Source organism: Notamacropus eugenii, chromosome 3 (assembly GCF_028372415.1).
Source record: "Notamacropus eugenii isolate mMacEug1 chromosome 3, mMacEug1.pri_v2, whole genome shotgun sequence".
NCBI lineage: Eukaryota > Metazoa > Chordata > Mammalia > Diprotodontia > Macropodidae > Notamacropus > Notamacropus eugenii.
The window spans coordinates 403,551,448-403,575,978 of record NC_092874.1 but is presented as its reverse complement, the minus strand read 5'-3'; the positions used below and the strand labels follow the sequence as shown (position 1 = coordinate 403,575,978).

General features: G+C 35.0%; 1 protein-coding gene across 8 annotated transcripts in view; it reads right to left on the bottom strand.

Annotated features, from left to right (window-relative positions):
- SHOC1 (shortage in chiasmata 1) overlaps nt 1-24,531 on the bottom strand; it is a 114,262-nt gene that overhangs the window by 67,342 nt on the left and 22,389 nt on the right. For all 8 annotated transcript variants that reach the window (XM_072598087.1, XM_072598083.1, XM_072598085.1 and 5 more), the window contains 8 exons: nt 22,996-23,161; nt 21,537-21,621; nt 18,785-18,938; nt 14,330-14,431; nt 12,294-12,426; nt 9,992-10,086; nt 4,969-5,202; nt 340-759 (listed from right to left, as the gene is read on the bottom strand). In XM_072598087.1, the coding sequence (XP_072454188.1) occupies nt 340-759; nt 4,969-5,202; nt 9,992-10,086; nt 12,294-12,426; nt 14,330-14,431; nt 18,785-18,938; nt 21,537-21,621; nt 22,996-23,161 (1,389 nt within the window). The remainder of the gene's footprint in view (nt 1-339; nt 760-4,968; nt 5,203-9,991; nt 10,087-12,293; nt 12,427-14,329; nt 14,432-18,784; nt 18,939-21,536; nt 21,622-22,995; nt 23,162-24,531) is intronic.

Genomic DNA, 24,531 nt, shown 5'->3' with positions numbered 1-24,531 from the left:
GATATCATGGTCCTCTTTGGGAACAAAGGATAAACCACACACAGACCATACAGCTTCAGCTACAAACACAGGAAAGTTTTAAATATGCATGGTATGAAAAAAACATTGTTATATAGGAGTTTTTCTTTATACATGTATACATCACTAGTAACACCTTCAAATATGTAAATATATATTACAATAATAATCACAAAGTTATTTCTTTCCACTCTACAAGCTGACTGAATGATATGATTTCCTCCCATTTTATGATACTATGAGTTCTCTCATTAGGTTCTTGAAAATATCATTTGGAAATGAGAAAAAACAACAGTGCTGGGCTTTAAAAGACCTGCTTACCTTCTTTTTGGCTATCATCCATAATAATTTGAGGTACTGACAGGACGGTCATATGTTTGTTTCTGAGAATGATAAAGTTGTTCAAAAGATCCAAATCATCCTCATATTTTCTACCAGGTTCAAAAGATGCATTACAACTTCCTGATGAAGTATATGATTCAATAGTTATTGCTGTGGAGTCAAGTGATTCATAAGTATCTTTCTTTTCTCTCTCTTTGGCTTTTATAGAAATTAGTTCTTCAGGTTTATTCTTTGTTTTTTCTTCTCTTGTTTTCTCAACAGGAAAACAGGTATGTGATACACTTTTTGAACGATCCTTTTGAACAAGTGAGAAATTATTGTTTGTAGGTTTCTCAGGAGCCATACAAGGAAGGGAGGTGTTGAGTTTAACAACAGTATTACTTTTTTGTTCAAAATACCCTAAAAATAAAAATAAATGCCAATTATATACTTAACATCCCTGCCATAAACTAAATATCCTGATAGCTTAACCAGAATAGTTTGACTATAATGTATGGCAACTTTATCTACTTTCAGCTTTGAAACCTTAAAATGTGTTTCTTTTGTAAGGTTTTCTATAAAGATAATGAAATCTTAATGCAATGTACTCAATTCAAATTTTATTTTAAAAATATTTTTGTTATTCTAGGATAAATTGATAGTAAAAGATAATAATATTTTCAAAACCAATAAATTAGAGTATTTCTGGATTTTGGTCCTGGTGCAGAACAATTAGTTTTTATTATTATATATCTATTAGATTTTATCAATTTCTAAACAAGCACATACTATAAAAATATAAGATTATGGATAAGTTTGAGTTGTTCTCTATTGTAGTCATTGATTACAAGTCCATATATTAATCCCAAATCACATATTTCAGTATTCTATTGGATCTGTGATTTCATTAATGTAGTTTCTAAAGCAAGGCAGATTACAACGTACACATGCCTGTCCACTCATCCTCTACAACTGCTGTCCTCCTATAAGATTGCCAAAGGTTGTGCGTTCAATGTGCTAGGCCCCTTTCTGACATTCTCTCTACAATCCAAGGATCAAGCAGAGCATGCAAGCTGCCCAAGATTATCCACTGCTCTTCTGTAAGCAACCCATCTTTTTTCTATCATATCCTAATGACTCTGATGACTGATTTCCACCCACATGGCAGGCAAGTCATCCTAGAAGAAGCAACAAGATATACTGGGGGAGATAAGTGAGGGGTATCAAGAGTCAGGTGAGTCACACTAGTACATCGCCTTGATCTCCACCTCCCTAAGATCACAAGAGTTAGATAAAGCCAAGGACTCTGGCAACCGAGAGCCCTGGAAATGGCAATGCCACCCCCTACCCCCCCCAATACTGGCAGCCCTGCTTCTAGACTGGCCTCTAGACTAGCCATAATTGAGGGTAGCAAACTCTGTGGGGAATGGATTCACAAGACTCAAGAGCTGATCAGCTACCATTAATGAGCAAATAAGCCTGAGAACCTCTGCAATGGTACTATGGCTTCTCCCCTACCCCCACTGACCATGTTTCCCAAATGACCCCTGAAGGTACTATCAGGGAATAAACTCTTATAGAGACAGGACCAGGCAGCTGCCTCTTTAGCAGCCCCAGTTACTGAAGACCTAGAAAAGAAAGTTCTTGCCTCAATGTCCTTGGCACTGTCAAATGAAGATCAGAAACAGATATTAAAGAAGATTCTTAACCATTGGCTTTGTTGCTTCAAAAGCAGCAAAGGACCATAGTGTTATCTCCCTCAACAGAATGTAAGCAGGGATTATCTTGTTTTAATATTTGAATCACTAGTGCTTAGCACAGTATTTTGTACATAGTAATCACATAGTAAATGTGTTTTCATTCATTCCTTTGTTCCAATGCTTATTTTAGGTATTTGTAATGAGCTACAGTATATTCACACCCACCATGTGGCTCTCCAGTGCTATTTGGGTGATCACCTTCAATTTTTCGGTGTTCCTTAACTCACAATAAATATAAAATGTACTGGTGTTAAACACTGGAAAAATATTAGCATTAAATAAAAAGTCAGATATATTTTAAAGAGAGGTGTCTATTTTCCTCTTAAAATATACTTTCAAATAAAAAAGTTAGCTAAACTATAAAGAGAGAAGTCAAATTTATTTTATTTAAAATAAGTTTTAGTGATAACTTCTGTGTTTTTTCTGCTATACTGGACAGATTCCTATCACTTCTCTTGTAATGTGGCTAGAAATCACATAGCCTGAAAAATGGATCTGTGAGTTTTTGTGTATTGAAAACTCAATATAAGTCAACAGTATGGTACAACAATCAAAAAAAGATCATATGATTATAGACTGTAGCAAGACAGGCAAAGTACTAGCATTACGGAGGTGACAGTACTATACTGTGGTCAAACTGAATATTGTGTTCAGTTCCAAGTGCCACATTTTAGGAAGGGCATTGGTAAGTTGGAGAGCACCTAAAGAGGGCAACCAGGGCTTTGAAGGGTCTTCGGTTCATGACACATGATCAATTGTGAGACTTGGTTATGTTTAACTTGGAGAAGAAATGTTTTAGTTCAGGAGTATGTTGGAGCTAGCTTGTGGAAGAGATGACTGTTAAGTTTTCAATGTGAGTATTTAGATCTTGGAAATCAACAAATGCTACAAATCAAGGCTTGATTTATTATTTTGTTGGCTGTCTAGGGTTAATGATGGAGAAAATGTTAATAATGCAGATTAAACTTTAAAAGTATATATTTTTCCCTCAGAAAGTTGGTTATTTAACATTTACCAGCACATAACTGGACAGAATAATTTGTCTTAAAATATCTGAAAGGCTGCCTAGCAAAAAAAGGAATAGATTTGTTCAGCTTTGCCCCAGGAGGCAGAAGCAGGAATAATGGGTGAGATAACAGGTGGAGGCTTGTATGGTGCTTTAAAGTTTACAAGACACTTTACATGTGAGGTAGGTATTATTATCCTCATTCTACAGATAAGGAAACTGTGTCTTGGAGAAGTTAAATGACTGGTCAGTGGTTGCACAGATAGTATCAGAGGCAGAATCTAAATGCAGGTCTTCTCTATTCTAAATCCACCACTTTATTCATTATGGAGTTCAAAACTGGCAAATTTAGGCTTGAGATGAAATAAAAGTTCCTAACCATTAGTTATTCAAAAGAGAAATGGGCTGCATTAAGTGGTAGTGGTCTCTCCCTAACTGGAGTTCTTCAAATAAGAGTTGAATGGTCATTGTTTGTATATATGTTGGGAAGTAGATTCTTATTCAGGTATAAAATGGACCAAATGACCACCAAGTTAGATTCAGATATAAATTGGACTAGATGACCTTAAACTTAGATGACTTAAAACTTTGAGATTCTGTGATTCTGGCTGAAGAAGGGTAAAAAAAAAAAAAAAATCGAACTTTTTTCAAAAAAAGAAAAGTGAAATTTATAAACTATAGGCCAATGAACTTGACCATTCTTAGTAAGTTTCTTGAACACATTATTAGATGGAACAATTAATGAAAATCTAGAAAAGGAAGCAATGATTACAAAAACAGCATGGCTTCATCAAAAACAGGTTATCAATTATTTATTAAATGCTTACTATTATGGAAGGCTCTGGATATATAAGTGTAACCTGTAGTTTAAAGCCCATTTGCATGGGACTGTTGCCATTGGTGAAAACTGATACTCAATGTTCCACACCTGCATGAGAAGTGGAGTTAGTGAGAACTTTGGAAAAGAGAAGTCTTGCTCTTCTGGCTTCCAGATCCAAGATAGAAGAAGAAATGTAGTTTAAGATTCTATTCAGGGACAGATTCTAGACAGGGGAAAAAGACTCTGGAAAGATGAGATGTGGAAGAGCAAGGATCTTGAACATGTCCCTATCCCTCAGCTTACTTCACTATTAGACTCTTAACCCATAGGGTGAGATCTGGGATTTTTGTCTCCCTCTCTGCCTTTCTCTGAGATCTCTCTATTTCTCTGTCAGTCTCAATTCCTACTCTCAATGAGCTTACATTTTAACAGGGTAATACATGTACATGTACAAACACACAACCTAAACATAAAATTGACAAATACAAATATATACAAAGTAGTTTAACATTAGGCAGTTTGGGAGGAGGGCATTAGCAGTTAAATGGATCAGGAAAGACTCATGCAGAAGATGATGCTTAAGCTGCATCTTAAAGGAAGTGAGGTAAAGGGGTGGAGGGAGCAGATACCAAAAATTAGGGACAACTAGTGGAAGGTCTTGGAGATGGGGCATGGAGTGGTGTATGTAAGGAACAGAGAGAAGTTCAGTCTGGCTGGATCACAAGGTATAGGGAAGGCAGTTTTCAACACAGCGTACATTTGCCTTGGGGCAGGTAGGTGGCATAGTGGATAGAGCATAGGCAAATCACTTAACCCAGTTTGCCTCATTTTCCTCATCTGTAAAACGAGCTGAAGGAAATGACAAACCACTGCAGTATCTTTGCCCAAATGGGTTCAAGAAGAGTAGGACGTGACTGAACAACAAATATAAACTGTAATAGTAAATGTTCACTTTAGTCAGTTACCAGTGTTGCCCTGGTAACTATAAATTTCTACTTCAGAGATTAACCTTCTAAGAAATGGTTTTAACTTTGGTTACTTACAATCTAGCTGAAGTGGTTTTACAGGCAATATCTCTATTTCAGTTGGAAGCAGGTTGTGCAAACACAAATCCGGAGTCATATGCTCCAAGGTATCTGCCATTATCATGTTCAGTCCCTCTTGTTTCCACCATCCTTCTTTTAATGAGTCAGGCATAAGGATTTCTACTTCAACAGAAAACATTCTTTTCAAATCTGTAACTGAATAGTGAATTACAGGCTCTTCGGTTTGTGGCACTGAGAAAAAAAATAGGCAGAAATGATCACAACATAGTTACAAAGAGAAGTTTAGAAAAACATCATGGAAATGTAGCTATGTTGTCATGAAACATCTTATACTTTAAAAATGATTATGAAAATTTCAGTGTTCAACATTTTTTTCTAGAATAAGCAAAACATTTGGAAATAGCTATTCTGCACTTTCAAAATGTTTGACTTAACTTATATAGGGAAAATAAAATTAAAAAAACCAACCCAGAAAATATTTTCAAGTGCACAAATTTCCAACTTATTAAGGAGTAAAATCATAAAACTGACTAGATGTCTAAAATGAACATAAGAGATGTGGGGGTATGGTGGTCAAGTCACAAATAAGTATTTCTCATCTTTTGGGAAGATTGGAACACTGCTATTTTCTTTTAACAAAGACCAAACCACCCTAACACTAGTAGAAGAACTCAAAATTTATTTTGCTTACATATTTGGAAGAATTTGCAAAAATTGTACTTAAAACTTAAAATACAATTCTTTGTATGACTAAAGACAGGTATCTCATAATGAACTTCATTTTGCACAGGCTATCTCAAAAAAAATTATTTGGCATTAATAAGCCCAAATAATTATAGTTTCAAAAATGTACTTATTTTTAAAATTAATACTAAAGTTTTAACTTGTAATAAATAAATATAAAACAAACAACTAAGGCAGTAAATACTAAAAACGACTGCAAATGATTTTATATGAATTTGTAAACTTTTATTATCAGTTATGAATTCAATTCAACAAACCCTTATTAGGTGCCTCCTATGAATATTCAAAGACATATATGAAAGTGCTACTGCCCTGAAAAAGGGGTGATACAACATGTATGTGATTAAGTAAATACAAAGTACACACAAAGCAATCCAAAAGAACCTCAAGAGCCATCACTGTTAATGATGGCTAAAAAAACGGTCCCGGGGAGGGAGATGAAAAGAAGGGTAGAAGGACCTATATTCTATCAAGCAGAAGTGAGGATGAAGTATACTCCAGAAATGAGAGCTCATTTTGTCAGTCAATAGTCATTTATTAAGAATCTACTGTATGTCAAGTACTGTGCTAAGTGCTGAGGATACAAAAAGAAAAAAAAACAGTCCCCATATTCAGGGAGCTTCACAATTAAGTGGCGGGGGGAGTGAAGAAGTACACAACAAACAGATACGTACAAACACGCTACATGCAGAATAACACATAATCAACGGAAGGAAAAAGCAATAAAACTAAGCAAAGCTGGGGATGGTTTTCTGTAAAAGCTGGAACTTGAATGAAGCCAGGAGGCAGAGATAAGGAGAGTATTTCAGGAATAAGAGAATGCCAGAGGGAACGTCCAGAGCTGAGAGATGGAATGCTTGTGACACTGGATCAAAGAATGTATGGCGGGCAACAAAGTGTAAGAAGACTAGGAAAGTAAGTGAGGTCTGGGTTATAAAGAGCCTGGAGGTGATAAGGTGTCAATAGAGTTTACTGTGTAGGAGGCTGGTGATATGGTCAGATGGGAATGTAGGAATACTGCTTTATCAGCTGAATCGAGGACAGACTACAGTGGGGAGAGACCTGTGGCAGGCAGACCCACCAGAAGGCAGGTTTGTGAAGGAATGAAGGCAAGGAAATGAATTGTGAACAGGAACAGCTAGCAGGCAAGTTTGCCTGGAACAAGGTATATAAAAAAAGGGAATATATGAATTTAGTATATGGTAATCAAAATGGTTCTGTTAGGTACTACAGATACATAGATTTTAAAAGTGAGACAGTTCCTTCCCTCAAGTAATCACTGAATTTGAGAACTGAAAGGCCTTCAAAGGCCGACTAGTCTGACCCATATACCCAAAGCATTCCCCAGTATAACATTTTCAGATGGTGGTCTATATTCTTCCTGAAGACTTTCAAAGAAAGGAAGGGGAAACCCACCATTTCTTGAGGAGTCCATTTCACTTTTAGATAGCTCCAACTGTTAAGGTTTGAATTTAACTTTTTGCACCCTCCTAACCCACTACTTTTGGTTCTGTCCTCTGGGAACAAAAGGAAAAAGGCCTAGGCTCTCTTCCAGAAAATATTCCCTCAAATACTTAAAGAGAGCTCTTTATCACATTTCCTCCCCATCCCTAGCCCCTGAATCTTGATGGATTAAGGCTCACCACCATTCTGGTTTCCCTCTTCTGGACATTCTTCAACTTATAAATGTCCTTACAATGGCTCCCAAAATTGAACACACTATTTCAGATGAGGTCTGACAAGGGCAGATGGGACTATCACCCACCAGTTCTGGAAATTGTTTCATTTTTAAATGCAGCCCAAGATGGCATCAGTTATCTTAGCTACTAACATATTCAGCTTTCTATGTACTCGAACTCCCTGATCTCTCTGTTGTTGTTTTGATACTCAAGTGCATGACTTTACACTTATCTCTACTGAATTTCATCTTAGTTTCAGCCCAACTCTAGCTGAGTGGTCTCTACTGCTCTAGCCTGTCAAGATCTTTTTGGATCCTGACGCTGTCATCCAAAACTCTCTACCTGGAGACTGGAAGGCTCTAAGTAAGGAAATGGATATCCCGGGATGGGAGAATTTACCTTATTCCTCCCTGGCAAGAGAATGAGCTAAAAGCACAGGGTTTGTGAAAACTGGGAACCAAGGCTACAGAAGCAAGAACCCAGAGATTTAGAAAGATGTTTGCAAGGAATGGCAATAGAACTGGGGAAAAAATGGCAGGAGTGTGTAGAAGAGGATGGGCATTGTTAACGATCAATTGTATTATATGTAAAAGTAGAGAAAAATTGTTGGAGGAAAAGGTTCAGCTGAAAAGGGAATTAGCTGATTTGCATGAGAAGCTTTTTATGCTACAGCATCCAAACTTTCCTTTAGAATAGTAAGCTAAAACATATCAATTGGTAACAGAAAAGACAGTTGTGAGAATGGTTCAACCGAAAAAAAGAGGGGGAAGTTAATAAGAGGAAGGTTCACACAACCCTTGCATGTACAGGGCCTGTTTGTGACCCAAACAACTGGGATGAAGATGCATGCAAGGAAAATGAAACAAATTTAGATGAGGAGGTTTCTAGGAATGTGGGCACACATCCAATATTGTGAAGGAAGCAAGAGAAGGGGGGCACACAGTGCTTAGGGGCAGTAACTGAGGATTTTACTCAGCAGGAGATCATTGATATTTTAAGTTGATTCACCCCAAAAATGGGAGACATAATAGTATCTTGGATGATGACAATCAGTGATGAAGGGGCCAGAGGAGAAGGGATAGATGACATAGATTGTCTGAAATTCATAGGTATTAGTCAGAATCCTTTTGTACAAGAAGCTTTTAGGGATTACCATATTCAAGGAGGAAACAATGAAGCTAATCTGTTAGTTTTAGCTACAGAGCGATGCAGTAAGCAGTAGCCTACTGACTCTAGACCCTGGTATTCACTTAGAGACTACATGAGAAAGTTAAAGGAAGAGGTGATGAAAACTGCAATAATGGTCAGAGACACCCATGCTTACCATAGCACTCCTTTAATGGTTCATCACAGAAATATAATAGTGAGGACTGCTCCTCCTGCTTATAAACACCTAATTCTGACTCTACTAATTGGGGAAATAGGGCACCCTCTTTTGGAGGTTCTGGATAAGATTTCACAGTTAAGTAACTTAAAGGAATGGAGAAAAGAGAGAAGAGAAGATCGCCAGTGGATTCAAAGTCAGAACAGACTAAGGAGGAGAGAAATGTTTACTGCTTTATTAAGAGTAGGGACAGATTTCGGAAGAATAGATGGTATTCCAACTAATGAACTATACCGAGAAAAGGGACTCTATATTAGATGAAATAGGGAACACTGGCATTACACCTATCTAAATAAAATCAGTTCATCGATTACTATGTTATTAATACTTTCTGAAGCAAAAAAAACATTCTTAGGAAAGAACTTGGATTAATGAGAAATTATCACAAAAATGGATTTTTCTTATAATAATGACCCTACTTCTCAATTTATTGTCTCCAAAATTTGCATAGCATGTAAAAATTTAAAAAAAAATTGGATGTTTTCAAATATTCAAATTATTTGACTCTCCATAAAATACTTGGATGTTGGATAGAAATTTCACTTTTCTGCTAAATATTTTACTGTATATTTGACAGACTTGTATTCCTTATGAGGTTCTAAGTTCCATGGAGGCAGAGTCCATTTCATCTTTAGGAATAGCAGGTAGAAATATACCTGGGAAAGTGGACAATCCCTGATTTACCAATCTGTGACCCAAATGACCTGTGCATAGGAAGTTCTGCTTCCACATACATCTTACTGCTTGATCCTACTGGTCCCTCATACCTAGCATTTACACTCTCATCCTCATCCACTAAAACTATTGAGCCTAAGAGAAGTAAAAAGATTTGCATAAGGGCAGCAAAATTTGTCTCTTAGTCTTGTGTTTTTCATGTTGCCTTACTTATATTATGGCCTGAATAGGCTTGCATGGGCTACCCTAAGAACCTAACAGTTACTTACTTACAACATTTCTATGAGGAAAAAATGTGCCAAGTTCTTAACAACTGGCTTCTAAATGAACTTCTGGAATATAACTCATTAGTGTGTTTGGGACTGTGTGTATATATAACCTTGCCAACAAAGAAAGCCCTTTTGGTACATTATAAAGTATTTAGATGTATGTTCTGGACCTAGATTAATACTATCTAGTATTTCTTGTGCTTGTACTTTTCCATATCTAGATGCACTTTCCTATAGCAGCTGAGCACGTGCAGATAGGCATTCCTTACCTGCAAGTAAAAGAGAGTCCAGGGAACTTCGACAGTCTTTTGACCACGGCTCCACACTACATTTCTTAGTGTAATTTTCAGGTGTAGTAAAATTACTGAAAAATATTTGTATTAAGAAGTTCAATGTTAGGACATCTAGACTTTTCTTCCTTTTTTTGTATTACAAACGCTTAGCTCAGAAAAAGTAGATTTTCTGAGCCCTTTTTTAACTCTGGAAAATGAAAATACTAATCCCATTTTATAGATGTAAAGACTGAGCTACAAAGGACATTTTTGAACTCAGACAGTCAATACGCTGACAAGAAGCCTTTACCCCTTAGTCAGTTTCATAAATGATGGTGTTAGGAGAGGGAATACTTTTCTCCACTATCATTTATGGCATATTATACTCTCATTTTTAGCATGTCAATTTAGCTTAACTTTGGCACTTGTAGTTGAATGAGAAGTTCAGAGATTGAGTCAGATATGATTCTAGTCAATCTGAGGTGATGCTAGTGTAGTTTAACTTTAATCATCAATAGCTGAACCGAAAGCTCAAGGCCAGGGCCAGATATGGTTCCAGGTTTGGAAGATGTTAGAATATCTAATTTTCTCATGTAATACAGAAAATTTGGACATCTTGTGGCAAAAGGAGGCAAGTAAGTTGCTTCTTCAAGTTTTTTTCTGAGCTGAGTATCTGGAGATTCTGGACTGTGGAAGCAAACATATAAATAGCAGGATGGAATAGCAAAAAAGAAGGTGAACTTCTGTAGAGAAGCTGTTGTAGAGGACTTATAGGTCCTCAGGCAAATATGGCAACTCTGAATGACATTTTGTGAAAGCAAGTCTAAAATGGATGTGCAATTGAGTCACAGGTCAAAATATCTTCATGGTTTAAGAATCCATTGGTAGGGGAAGAAAAGTTTTCATATTTCATAGGGTAGGAATCATGTCTGTATCTCCCACTGTGACTGTTCCAGTACTCTGCACATAGTAAATAATAATACTTGGTTTGTTGTTTGATATTTGGGTATTGTTGTTTGATATTTGGGTATAGGGTATTTCATAAAAGAAGAAAGTCTCAGTTATAATGTGTGACGTAGGAAATAAAGTGCATCATACAATTAATCAATCAACAAGTATTTCTTAAGAGTCAGTTACTGTTCTAGGAAATGAGAATACAAAGACAAAAATGGAAGAGTGTTGTTCTCAAGGCTTACACTCTGTCATGGGAATCAATGTGTACATATGCAGGAAACAGAAACTAAACACACGCTAATTTTGGAGAAGAGGAACTAGAAGCTGGGATTGGGAATTAGGAAAACTTCATGTAGGAGCTCAAGTACTAAGCTTTGAAGGAAACTAGATATTCTAACATGTACAGGTGAAAAGAGAAGGTCTGGGCAAAGGCACAGTGATGAGAGATGGATTATCCTGCATGAGGAACCATAAGGTAGCCAGTTTGACTAGACCAAAGAGGATATGGGGACCGATGTGTATAAGGCTAGAAAAACAGGTTAGACTCAAACTGCTAAAGGCTGTAAATATCAAACAGAAGAATTTGTTTGTGATCCTAAAAACAACAGGAAGCAACTGGAGATTATTGAGCAGGCAAGTGAGACATGGTCAGACTTGTATTTTAGGGATGTCACTTTGGCAGTTGTGTGTAGGATGGACTGGGGAAGAGGAAGAATCTTAACACAGGGCGATCAATTAGGAGGCTATTTTAATAGACAGGGGTCTGACATAGAGTGATAGTTGTTCATATGAAAAAATGGGATGGATATGAAAGATATTATAGAGGTAAAATTTGAGGCTACAGAGAAGAAAGCGTAGAGGCAGGAATTATTACCCTATACAAATCTTCAGAGCTGCTTTTCAGGGTATTTATATAGGTCTATTCTCTGTTAGGTCAGAGAATTGTGTTTATGTCCCTTAAGGCAAATCAAATCAGCATTATCAAATTGATGGTCCCAGTGTAGAATTAGAGAAACTGGAACTCTAGAAGGTTAAATGAATTGTTCAGTATCATACATCAGTAGCCTACTCATAATTGTTTTTATATTCGTTGTCATTATTAGTTATTTCTTACTATTTGTGCAAAAAATTGGAGCTATCAATTTCAAAAGGAAAGTCAATTTAAAACATTCTCTTAGAGAATACTACTGTTTACAGAAGAATGGGGAAAACCATATTTTTCCTTCCACATAGGCTAGAAGAACCAGGCAGCTTTCTCTAGAACACTGGACAATTTGGCCCCACAAAATATATCTAATTAAAAATTAGCATTTTTGGGATAGAATTTTATCCCATTTTTACTTACATATTATAAACAGGAGAAAGTTGATATGTTTGAAGTCCGGCATGTATCGGATTTATCAGGGAATGTTGTGTTATTAGATGTGGAGGAGTTAAAGGCATTTCTAACTCCCCTGAAAGACAGAGGCTGTGAAAATCTAAAATCAGGGGGGAAAAGTCACAATGTGAATGTGAAAATCAATGGATTTAATTATTATTATGAATTTTTCCCAGTAATTATTTTTGTTCTTATTATATTGGACAAAGGTAGTTTCACAGGCACCAAATGATAACTTTAACCTAAAAGTTAGCATGAAATAAACATAAAATGAAATTGATCAAATATATATATAACAGAAGCTCACGCTGGAGCTAAAACAACTTTGAAGAAACCCTGGGATTGAATTTCAGCGTGGTGTAGTGGAAAGAGGGCTGGACTTGGAGACAAGAAAGACAGAGTCTGAATTTTACCACTACTTACTAAGTGACCACAGGGAAACCATTTAATCTCTGTGAACTTCAGTTTCTTCACCTCTAAAATGGATACCTCTGCTTCTATCAACATTGCATCATCAATCAAATAAAATGATGGGTACAAAATCCCTTGTAAACCTTAAACTACTACGTAAATATTAGCTATTACTACCACCATCACTGTCATATCTCACAGTGGGAAACGTTTCCAAACAATGGAAAAGATTATGGACGGCATGGACGGCAAAAAGATCACTGAGAAGACATCAGCAACTACGTAGCCACAGAACTACTCCATCATCTCTATAAAATTCTTTAAGAACAGATTAAAGAAATCAGCAATAAAAGACTTTTCTCTCTAAGAATACGGCCATGAAAGGGAGAAAAGACACAGGGAAATAATTTGAGGGGACAGTAAGTTAAGTGAGGTGGTAGTTTTATTTTTTTAAGGATGGAGGAGACCTGGGAATATTTATAAGCATTAGGGAGTTAACCTACGAATAAATGTATGCAAAGACAGACTAGGATTGCAAAGGATGAGATGACGTGAATGGATTTGTGTTGACAGAAGGGCTCATATGTGTGAGATTACATAGACATAAAAAATCTTTATTAATTGCTCATCAATTATCAAGAAAATGTAATTTTGCATGCCAATGCTTTGTGCTTATAAATGTGGACTCTAGCCTACATATTATATGACATGTTCAGATCAGGCTATGTGGTCACATAACCTGTGATACAAAGCATCACAGAAAGGCAGCTGTAGATTCCAACTGTTGTTTTTCAGTCATTTCAAGTTGTGTCTGACTCTTCATGACCCCATTTGAGGCTTTCTTAGCAAAGATACTTAAGTACTTTGCCATTTTCTTCTCCAGCTCATCTTACAGATGAAGAACTGAGGAAAAACAAGGGTTAACTGATTTGCCCAGGGTCAAGTAAGTATCTTAAGTCAGATTTGAACTCTCACTCCAAGCTCAGCACTCCTTCCACTGTGACACCTAATTGACCCCAATAATAGCCCCATCCCAATACTAATAATATGGAAGCTTTAATCTGCCCTAATTTTTTCTGAACAGGACAGAGTTAACCCTCCTTAGGCAGCCTGGTAGTCCCCTTCTCTGGGGGCAGACTGACTACCTAACTGACTATTGCCCTGTTACAGTTCAGAGTGCTCAAACTCAAGTGATCCACAAACCTCAGCATCCCCCAATAGCAGGGATTACAGATGTACACCACCACAGCTAGTTAATAATTTTTCTTAAATATTTTCACTATAATATTAATCTGTTACTGCTATTTATTTTAGCTGAAATTTTTTTTTTGCTGGTTCTCTCAATTTCCCTTATTTTATTTTTCAGTCTCTATGACTTTTCTTTTTCTATTCAGCCTGAATTTGGGTCAATTATGAGTGACTGGTGTGAAGGAAAAAAAATAAATGAAAAAAGAGAATGACTTAAAATCAAACTAACTTGAAAATTAACCAAAGAATAAATTATACAAATGCACTGGTGCTCTCTTTTTTCGTAGGCATAATGACCTTTGGAAAAAACTTAAGGAAATCATTGATTTATTCAGTAATTCTACCTTGTTCACCGTTTTCTAGTTCACATTGGTCTTGGTTGGTATAAGTCCTCTCTGTGGGGTAGTATCCTGTCATAGTTTCATTCTCATATTTGTTAGAAAGGGCTGAAAAAGAAAGAGTTAGGGTTAGTTTTGTTATTAATAACTATTAATCACTATTTCCTTGCTACAACTTTCAGTGATTTTTTTCCTTCCATTCCCCTCCAACAATCTTTAATTTTCTTTATATATAAGACAAACTATTCTGTCTTCCAGAAGGTAGGATTTATATTAATATAAAGTCACCTTATTTTCATTGAAAAAGAGTTTGCCTGTAGAATTTTTTACTTTGGTGGCACTGTGGTCTTCATAGGGAAAGATTCATGCTCATTATCGTTGGTAGGATTAAAACAATGACAAATATGATTACCAAAGTGTAAACCACTTACCCTTTATGAACAAAACAAAAACATATCTCACTCCCATTAATGTAGACAATGCCTGGAAGGCAGGGTGGTATATTGTAAAGCAGGGTGGTATATTGTGAAGAGTTTTGAAAAAAGTATCAGATTTGCACTCAGAAGCCCCGAGTTCTGAATCTGACTCTTTTGCTTACTGCTCATATGATCAAAGATAAATCATTTAATCTTTCTGAGCCTTGGTTTCCTTCTTTGTAAAATGAGAGTGTTGAATTAGATGACTTCTAAGTTTCCTTTCAGTTTTAAATCTATGATCCTAGATCATAGGATTTATTAAAAGCGAAGGAAAAGGCATCTAGCAAAGTAGCCCCTGCCCTGACTCTGGTTTGGTCTCTAATGCCTTCTACAGGTTTCCTGTGGAGGCCAGAGCCATCTCAACAATATAAATTTATACAAGGTCATTGTGAAAGAAGCTGAGTAAGAAGAAAGATAATCATTAGCACCTGAGCTTGCCTTCCCAACATTATTGCCGTTGACTCACATAACGGCATAAGATAGGCAAGATGGATATTCTTTATTTTCATTTTTTTCAGATGAAGATACAGTGTACAGTGCTGATCTGTTTTCAGGAAGACCATGGTAAAGTTTACTTAAACTGAACCTCAGTTTCCTCACCTGTAACATGGAGATAATACCTGGATAACACAGGATTTTTGTGAGGTTCAAATGAGATAATAATTATAACTTTATATAGCACTTTAAAGTGTGCAAAGTCCTTTACATGTTATCTCATCGAGCCTTACAAAAATCCGGTGAGGGAGGTGCTATTATTACTTCCATTTTACAGATGAAAAAATCCAGACTCAAAGATGTTTAGAGATAATGTATATAAACATCTTTGTAAAATTTAAAGAACTATATAAAGGTCAGCTATTATTATTTCACCAAGATCCCATAGCTAGCTTCTAGTAGAGGCATGACTTGAACCCAGGGTTTGAGATGCCACCTCATGCTTCCTTCTAAATATTCTTTGTTGAACACTGAGTCACAAACTGGTTTCTTGGTACACCTTCTGGTCTCTAATCCATGCAGTAGGAACTATACCTATTAATTCTCAGGTATTTGTACTTACTTCCTGGCTACAGTCAAAATCGTATTTCTAAAAGCAATGTTGCCCCAATTCATATATTTTTAATTTAAAATTTTTCTTCAGTTTATAAAACAGCAACTTTTACCTTTAGGCAAAATGAAATCGGTATATTGAAAATATCTAAAATTTTGGATTTTTGAGTTCCCCCCAGTCTCAAATGTTATTTCTGAAGGAAAACATTTTTGTTTCTGTTAGCATGGAATTTTAAAACAGTTCAGTTTTTTCAAAGAGTGAATCAATTTTACGTAATTCTGTTTCAGTGAACAATTTTTTATCTTAAGGGAAGCTAAATTATCAGGTACTCATGTGATGAAATTAGCTAAGGATTTTTGGTTTTGTTATTATTTACCTAAGAGTATATACTCCATTCTTTTGGAGGTAATTACTGCATGTGTGAAAAGAACTATGTTTTAGCACAGGCATACTGATTCCTCCTAAGACTGAAAATGAATATTAAGCTCTGTAAATCTAAGTTCATTGGATTCAGTGAATGTTACTCCAGTGGAGTAGTACAATATATTAAGAGCATCTATTCATGTGAAGAAATCCAGGAACCTGAATGTGACGGTGGACATGGTAGGGAACATTTGAGTGAAGCTCAAAGGAGAGAAAAACAAATAATATTGTCATGAGATTATACTAGAGACCACTTGGACAGAAAGAGGAATTAGATGAGAAGTTCAGAAAACAGCACAAACCCACAAATCTAGAACAGTATTGAGGCATGATATCGCAATGATAAGGGACTACAACTATCTGGAGAACTGTCTCTGACAAAAGCAGAACAGCTTTTATTTTATTTATAATTTCATTCTTAAGGTGCAAAAGACTTCAAGAGGAATTGTTAGTCTACACATAATTCTGACCAACAATGAGGAAATGGTTGGTGTAGTAAATGACAAAATTCTGAGAACAGCTGTGTAGAGAAGGCTTAGTCTGATCCATAGTAAAGATTTTTAGGAAAGCAGATTTTAAAGGGTTCAGACAAATGATAATTTGGATCCCATGGCCTGGATGGGAGGATAATAATAGATGAAGGTAAGAATAATGAATTGCTCAGTTCTTGTTTTGTTTCTATTTTCTCTATCAGGAATGATGCTTAGCCTGAGAAGGCACCAAGGTCAGACAGGTAAGAAGTGGTAGAACCAATATTTGAACCCAAGTCTTCTGACTACAGATATAGAACTCTTTCTACTATACCAAAGCATATTTAGTATGTTTCTGTGGCCAAAAAAATTCATCATTGGTAACTAACCTTTTGGTGTTAAGTCTCCCTAAAACAAGGCTGCTCTCAGAAGATAGCTAGGATTTGACAAAGCAAGCCATTTCCTCAATCATTTTCATGTCAGAAGCACAGGAATAGGAATTTACAGGAGAGGAGAGATTTTACAGTACTAGTGTACTGAATATTCATACTTGGGGATTTAATTTGACTTTTTTTTACCATTTTATTCTTTCTTTTTCTACTTTTTATAGGCCTTTGACAATGGGTTTTATAAAGCAATCATAATGAGTATGTGTATTTTGTTTTATTAATACTCTCTGAGATAATGTCTTTAATGCCAACATTAAAAAAAACACAACTCTTTTCTGTTACGCAAAATATCCTATTAAGCCTTTTATTTTGTCAGTGCCATGATTAAATTGCTAACAAATATTAATGTTTAAAACCCTGACAGGCTGATATGCTTCTATAGGATGCAACAAACCACTTTTAGAAAAATTAACAGGACATAAAATCTTCCCTCTGTAGTATTTTCAGATTTCTTACTTTAAATAGGCTAATGATTTTCCTGTGTCAATTTTATAGTAGAATGGGAAACTAGTATAGATAGTAAAAAATGCTATTCCAGAAGAATATTGACAGGGAAATCAGATATGGTGATTCTGAGACAGTAAATTTCATGTGAAGTTAGTTTTTTTTTCTTCAAAATAAGAAACTGACTTTGAGTATGCAAACTACTCCAGCCTCTCACTATCCAAACCCTTTCCCCCCATCTTTGCTTGGTCATAATCAAGCCTAAAAAATAGATTTTGATAGTAGGTAAGAGAATCTTTGAAATAATATGTCCAAGAAGGTAACAAAGGGAATGTTTTTGAAGCTTTGTGTCATTTTAAGATGCATTAGGTATGCGTGTTTTTGAATGTGAGAAAATCACAATATCGCCAACTTCTGGTAAATCAATATATTTAGATTTAATGAAATGGAGAGGAACAGGTAATGCAAATTGATAGGATGATTCCAAATCATCTATCATGGGAATGCCATGTATATAGATTACCTCATCTATATCTAATTCAGCCCAGCAATCAGTGACTAAGGACCTAACCTAAAGCCCATCTGAAGATAAGCAATTCTGGTTCACTCTAACTAATCATTAAAATAGAGGTTCATAATCTGGAGTTCACAGGTCCCCCAATCCATGGATAGATTTTGGGGATCTATTAACTTGAATAAGAAAAATACATTTTTATTTGCCCTAATCTCTAACTCAAATTTAACATTTTTTCAACTGTTTAAAAGACTTTTTCTGGGAAGGGAAGCACAGAACTCTCCAGACTGCCAAAGGGGAGCAATGGCACAAAAAAAGTTAAAAATCCCTGCATATGTGTATTTGCAGAGTTGAATATATATTCTTTTATGTTGGATGACTGTGGAAATATGGAATGGGTTAGAATAACGTTTTAAAAAAGTTCTAAGTTTGACTTTTAAATGAAAACCATACCAAAAACAATTATTTACAAAAGTAACAATTAAAAGATAATGAGAAATAACTTATCATGGAAATATGTACTTCTGATATTTGGATATGAATTCTATAGGAGACTTGATAAAATATGTGGGTACACAGAAAAATTTTAACATCAAATTGTTAACAGTTTTGTAATAAGACATTAAAAAATTCTCACCTCTTTCAAAGAGCTTTTCATTCTCAACCATATTACTGATTATTTCTGGAGTTAATTTTAGAGACTTCTTAAGTTCTGATGATGTTTGTATAACTGTTCTTTCTTGGAGGTTGGCAGGTTTCAATAATTTACAATTAACTGGCAAAATCAAGTCCTGAAAAATTAATTGGTAGTTCTTGGAGATAACTATATAATTATGAGTTTAAATATTTGCTATAAATATTTTTGAATACTGTTTAGCATTTGAAAAATTTTAAAAAACAATAGTATTTCAAAAAAATAAAAATTCTCTCGAAGGTATACGTATATGGAGTCAGGAAGGATTAAAAATATTTTCAGAGATATACTTTTTGTCACACAGCTAACCTTTAATCTATTCCTTTTGAAGCCTCCTCTAGCTTCTATCCATATCACTAGGGTCAATTCACTTGAGCAGATGAGTATTGGGGAAGGGAGGAAGCAGGGTTTTTTAAATGGAGTTGGCACATCTGGGAAACTGAGATCTGGTTTCCACTCTATGGAATGGGTTCTATTCCCATTTCTAGGAAGCCAATCCCCTCAGAAGACTCAAAACAGTATGTACATATAACTTGAAGATGCTGGAAAAGGCACTAAATAAGTGAATGATTTTTTTATACTGATAATTTTCAGCTATATGTACACAATTAAGTATTATGTTCATTCTGACTGTGCTGAAACTGAACAAGCCATAAATGAACTCCCTAAGAAAAAAATCCCCAAAATCATATAGGGTTACAAGTGAATTCTACCAAACATTTAAGTAACAATTAATTCCAATACTATTTGAACTATTTGAAAAAATAGGCGGAGGAGGAATCCTACCAAATTCCTTTTGATACAAATATGATTTTGATACCTAAACCTGGAAGAGCAAAAACAGAAAAGAAAACTAAAGGTCAATTTCTCTAATAAATATCGATGCAAAAATTTTAAATGAAATACTAGAAAGGAGATTCAAGTAGCTAGGTGCTATAGTGGATAGTGATGGACTTGAAATCAGGAGGACCTGAGCTCAAATCTGGTGTCATACACTTACTAGCCATGGGACCCACAGCAAGTAACTTAACCCTGTCTGCCTCAGTTTCTCATCTGTAAAATGAGCTAAAGAAGAAAACAGCAAACTATTCCAGTATCTTCGCCAAGAAAACCCCAAATGGGTTCACAGAGAGTTGAACGTCTGAAAACAACTCAACAATAACAACGATAGCAGCAAGGAGATTACACTAATACATCACAAAGATCATACACTATGTCCAGGTAGGATTTATACTAGGAATGCAGGGCTGGTTCAGTGTTAGGAAAACTGTAAGTGTCATTGATCATATCAATAACAAAATCATTATGTTAATAGATGCAAAAAAAGCTTTTGATAAAATACAATACTATTTCTGGTAAAATACTAGAAAGCATAGTAATAAGTGGATTATTTAATAAATTATCTTAAATTGTAAGTTATAATTCATTATTGTCATATGAAATATAACTTATACATAGTATATAAAATATAACTTACAAATTATAATCATAATACATTATCTTAAATTATTAATCAAAAAGCTATTTCAGAAGAAATCACTATGCTAAAAACATGTGAGCTGAAATGCAAATAGATTTTCACCTTTTAAAGTACTTTTGATTTTGAAATGGGTCTAGTTTTTAAAAAATGGCTCACATGCAATAAAAAAAGTTTCTCCTTCAGCTCCTATTAATTCTTTGCAAACCAATTTTAAGAGAAAACTTATTTTGTGTTTTCTTGAACTACAAGCAGCAAATGAGAGACTACTTTGTAAAAGATTAACCTTTAATGTGGTAAAGAGTCTTTCTTCTTGTTCCTCAAAGAGATAAGCCACTAGCAGTCCTAAGATCCTTTGGGAAACCATTGTTCACATGGCTTATATTACATAAATAAATCTCTCATCTTCACTGCTTGTTCTGATCTTATACCCTCCAATTTTCTCCATGGTATTTCCATTAGACAACAACAACTGACACAGAGCATTTTAAGAAGTCTAAAGTACTTTACACATAATATTTCATTTGTTCCTCTTGACAGCCATGAGAGGTATTTTTTTTTTTTAGTCAGCCTAGGGATTTTACTAGTATATAGAGCTCCCAGTAACAGAACTCCTTCTACCAACATAGAGCAGCATGTTGCTCCGCAATATTAAGTCTCAGTTTCCAGGGGTACTGAGAGGTTAAGTAACCTGTTCAGGGTCATGCAGCACATCTCCGTCAGACAGAACATCAGGTCTTATTGGTTCTGAGGTTGGTTTTCTAGGCACTATGCCATGCTGCCTCTTATGAGGGAGATGCCACAGGGAGTGTTATTTTGATTTTGGAAACAAGGAAACTGGGGCTTCTGGATTTTAAGGGACTTGCTCAAAGTAAAAAGTGGAGATGGGATGTAAATCCAGTTCTTGAATCTAGTTCTAAGGTTTTCTCCACTTATGCCATGTTGCTTCTTACTTAAAACCTCAAACATATAAAATTGGTCAAGATTAGGCACTACTGAATTCCCAGAATCATTCATTCATAATTTTTCCATCATTATCAATGGCATAACTCTCCCACATTCAACCCATTACCAAATATTTTTTAGTTTCACAATTATATATAGCATGCTATAGACTACTGAAGTTTATAGAAATTGTTCTGCCACTTGTATAGGAACATTATTAAATAAGTTATTAAAACATGATTAAAACCAAATTTTTTTTAAAAAACAAACTACTTTTTCATCTTTGAACAGCTCCTTAATTGTGTAAAATTCTTCTTTCTCACAGACTTCCAAACTGCTTTGAAATGAGGAATATTCCCTGAAAAGAAAAAGGTAAAAATTGTGATGCCTCAAATAACATTTTAAATGGAAATATTAAGTCAATTCTTTGTTTTGATTTCTATTAACCCTAAGCTGCCCTGTTTTATTTTTATATGTACATATATACGTGTGTATGTGTGTATATGTGCTTCTATATCTGGTTCACTGCCTATGTGAGGAATTATCACGTCTCTAAACTAGTCCTATAGGGGTCATGTAAGCTTTACTTGTCTGAAAATTTGCTTATGTGGAACATCATATTACTTGATAGTATACAGTTGCTATATAATTTGAGGAAACCCTGGCCTTTTAAAAGGTCATGCCCAAATTGTCTCTTATAATACCAGATTCCTAATAGTTACACAACGTCTTAAGTGTGCAAAATAGGAGAAAATAGAGTAAAAACGAGTTTTGGAAAATGAATTTTCATCTTATTTGTATGTAGGCTTTCTATTGACGTCAAAGAGCTGCCTAAATTCTAACAAGCATTCCAAAGAAAAAAAAACCATTTTAAGGGGAGAACAAAATACTAAGCACTGTCATGTTTAGTAAGGATTCTAAATTTTTTGTGTATGTTTTTTAATTCCTGGAGGGATATCCTGTGGTTAATCTGATGTGGGTTGGAAGTATTTCTTTAGCTGCAGTCTTCCCAGAATGCCACCTAGTCAAAATTTTTTAGACAAAAATCCATTCTCTAACAATATTATAGTGATACAGGTTCAACTGAACTGAAAATATGTGCCTTTAGATGCCTCATAAAAAGCTGTGACTTGGGTACTAGAATTTTTCTCATCATGAGTATTTTTGATTCTCAAAATACAGACTATTATTAAGGGATTGTTTTCAGCCACACAGGAGCATAAACATCTGTAATAAAATAATTATTTCACATTATGCAGAATTTAAAATTAAATATGGCATCATTTTTCCCAAATTTAACCACAAATTTACAAAAGGATAAACTGCCTAAAGGGCCTACATATTATGAATTTTTTTGAATGAGTCCAATCCTTTGACGATTGCTCTAGTATCTCATGTCCTCTGTATGAGATTTACTTATAAGCATTCTGGGAGTTACAGGCATGGCAATGTCAATTATTTTAAGCCCAAGGGTAGTATCTGGGTTTATCCAGAATTATTTTAACTAAAATTAAGTGGATAATGGAGGTGTCTTTCTTTACCTCAATTTTAATTGAATCTTTGAACTGATTTTGTATAGTGGAAAGGCTATGGAGACACTGAATTACGGTCAAACAAAACCCATAATAATTAAATTTAACTTAATGGCAAAAAGATGTTGAAACTGACAACACAGAAGAACATTTCCCCCTCTTAAATATATCCACAATACCAGTAACCAGTGATTAAGTACCTGAAATGATCAGCTTCTATGTGGATCTGTTGTTCTTTGAAATCTACACAAGGATCTTTTAATAAAAACACTTTTAGTCTATTCAAGAGGGTATACACAGTAGGTAGCTGCTTTTTATATTCCACCAAACTATCTATAAAAATTATTTCATCCTCAATATATAAATCTGGAAAGAAATAAGAAGCAAAATAAGAAATCAGAAAGGAATAAAAAGGCATTACTATAAACAACAATGCAAGCATATTTTAAAAATTTTAAACTTTTTTTGTACTTCATTGAAGAACAATTTCCTTGACAGAAGTATCTCTGTCACTCTCTTAAATTCCTTAAAACACTATTATTCTCACAGAAGCCTAGGTTACATTGTGAATTAAAGTTTGTTTTCCAGCCTGCTTTCCATACTCTTTCAGAGGTTTCTATCTTCCCGAATCTTCACTCAGGTACCTATTGCCTTCAGTTTTCTCAGACTTTTTCCATTATGAAAAATTGCTAGTATGAAAGGTTGGAACCAATTCATCATACTAATAACCAAAAACCACTAACATATTACTGTTTCCAAGAACATCTGCATTTTAACAGAGGACCAACAAGCTACAGCAAAGGAATAAATCTCTAGTTGCATCATTTTAGGCATAAACAAGCAGATAAGGCAGTATAGGGGAACAGGCAGAGAGCATTTTTGCCCACAGTACATATGGCTTATTTCTCTGTATATCATCAATATCTTTATTGCTACTACTTATATATCATAAGACGCTTTACATATATTATTTCATTTGATCCTCATATGATTGGCCATGATTATACTTCCCTAAATAGTTTGCTTCAGCAGAGCTTCTATGAAATTGAGAACCATGGAAATTACGTATGTTGTTAACAGCCCATTTTAAGACTACTTGTTTAATAAAGCATTCCTAAATGTTATGAAAAGCCTCTGCTAACATTTAGCACACAGAACACTAGGTGGAGGGGAGGAGAGAAAGTTGGTTAGCTCCTCTTTTGTGTTGCTTTCACTTCTATGTCTAATCTCCAGATAGATAATACATATTTTAAGAAGGGGATGATTGTTATGGAAATTATCAGAGAAATACAAGGCTATCCACTTACTAAACAGAAAAATTAGAAGTTATTGTTTCGGATTACAAAACAAAAAGAGTCTGTTAGATTCCTTTAAAAATTTTATAACGTGTTATGTCTGCAGAGAAATTCAAAGCTTAAGTGGTAAGTCAACACCAATTTAAAATCCATCAGAAATGAGGCAAAATCATCTTTGAACTTAAAAATAAATTTACAGGGAAAATATCTTTGGCATACAAAAATTCTACAAATCAAGGTATACCTCACATAGTATACTGAGTGAAAGACTTGGTATCAGGATGATGTAGGTTTGAATTCTGTCCCTGACACTTAACAGCTAGGAGAACACACACAGTGTTTCTGAGTCTCAGCTTTCTTATCTCTAAAATGGGGATGGTACTTGTACCTTACAGGATTGCTGAAAGGTTCAAATGATAATGGACACAAAGTGCTTTATAT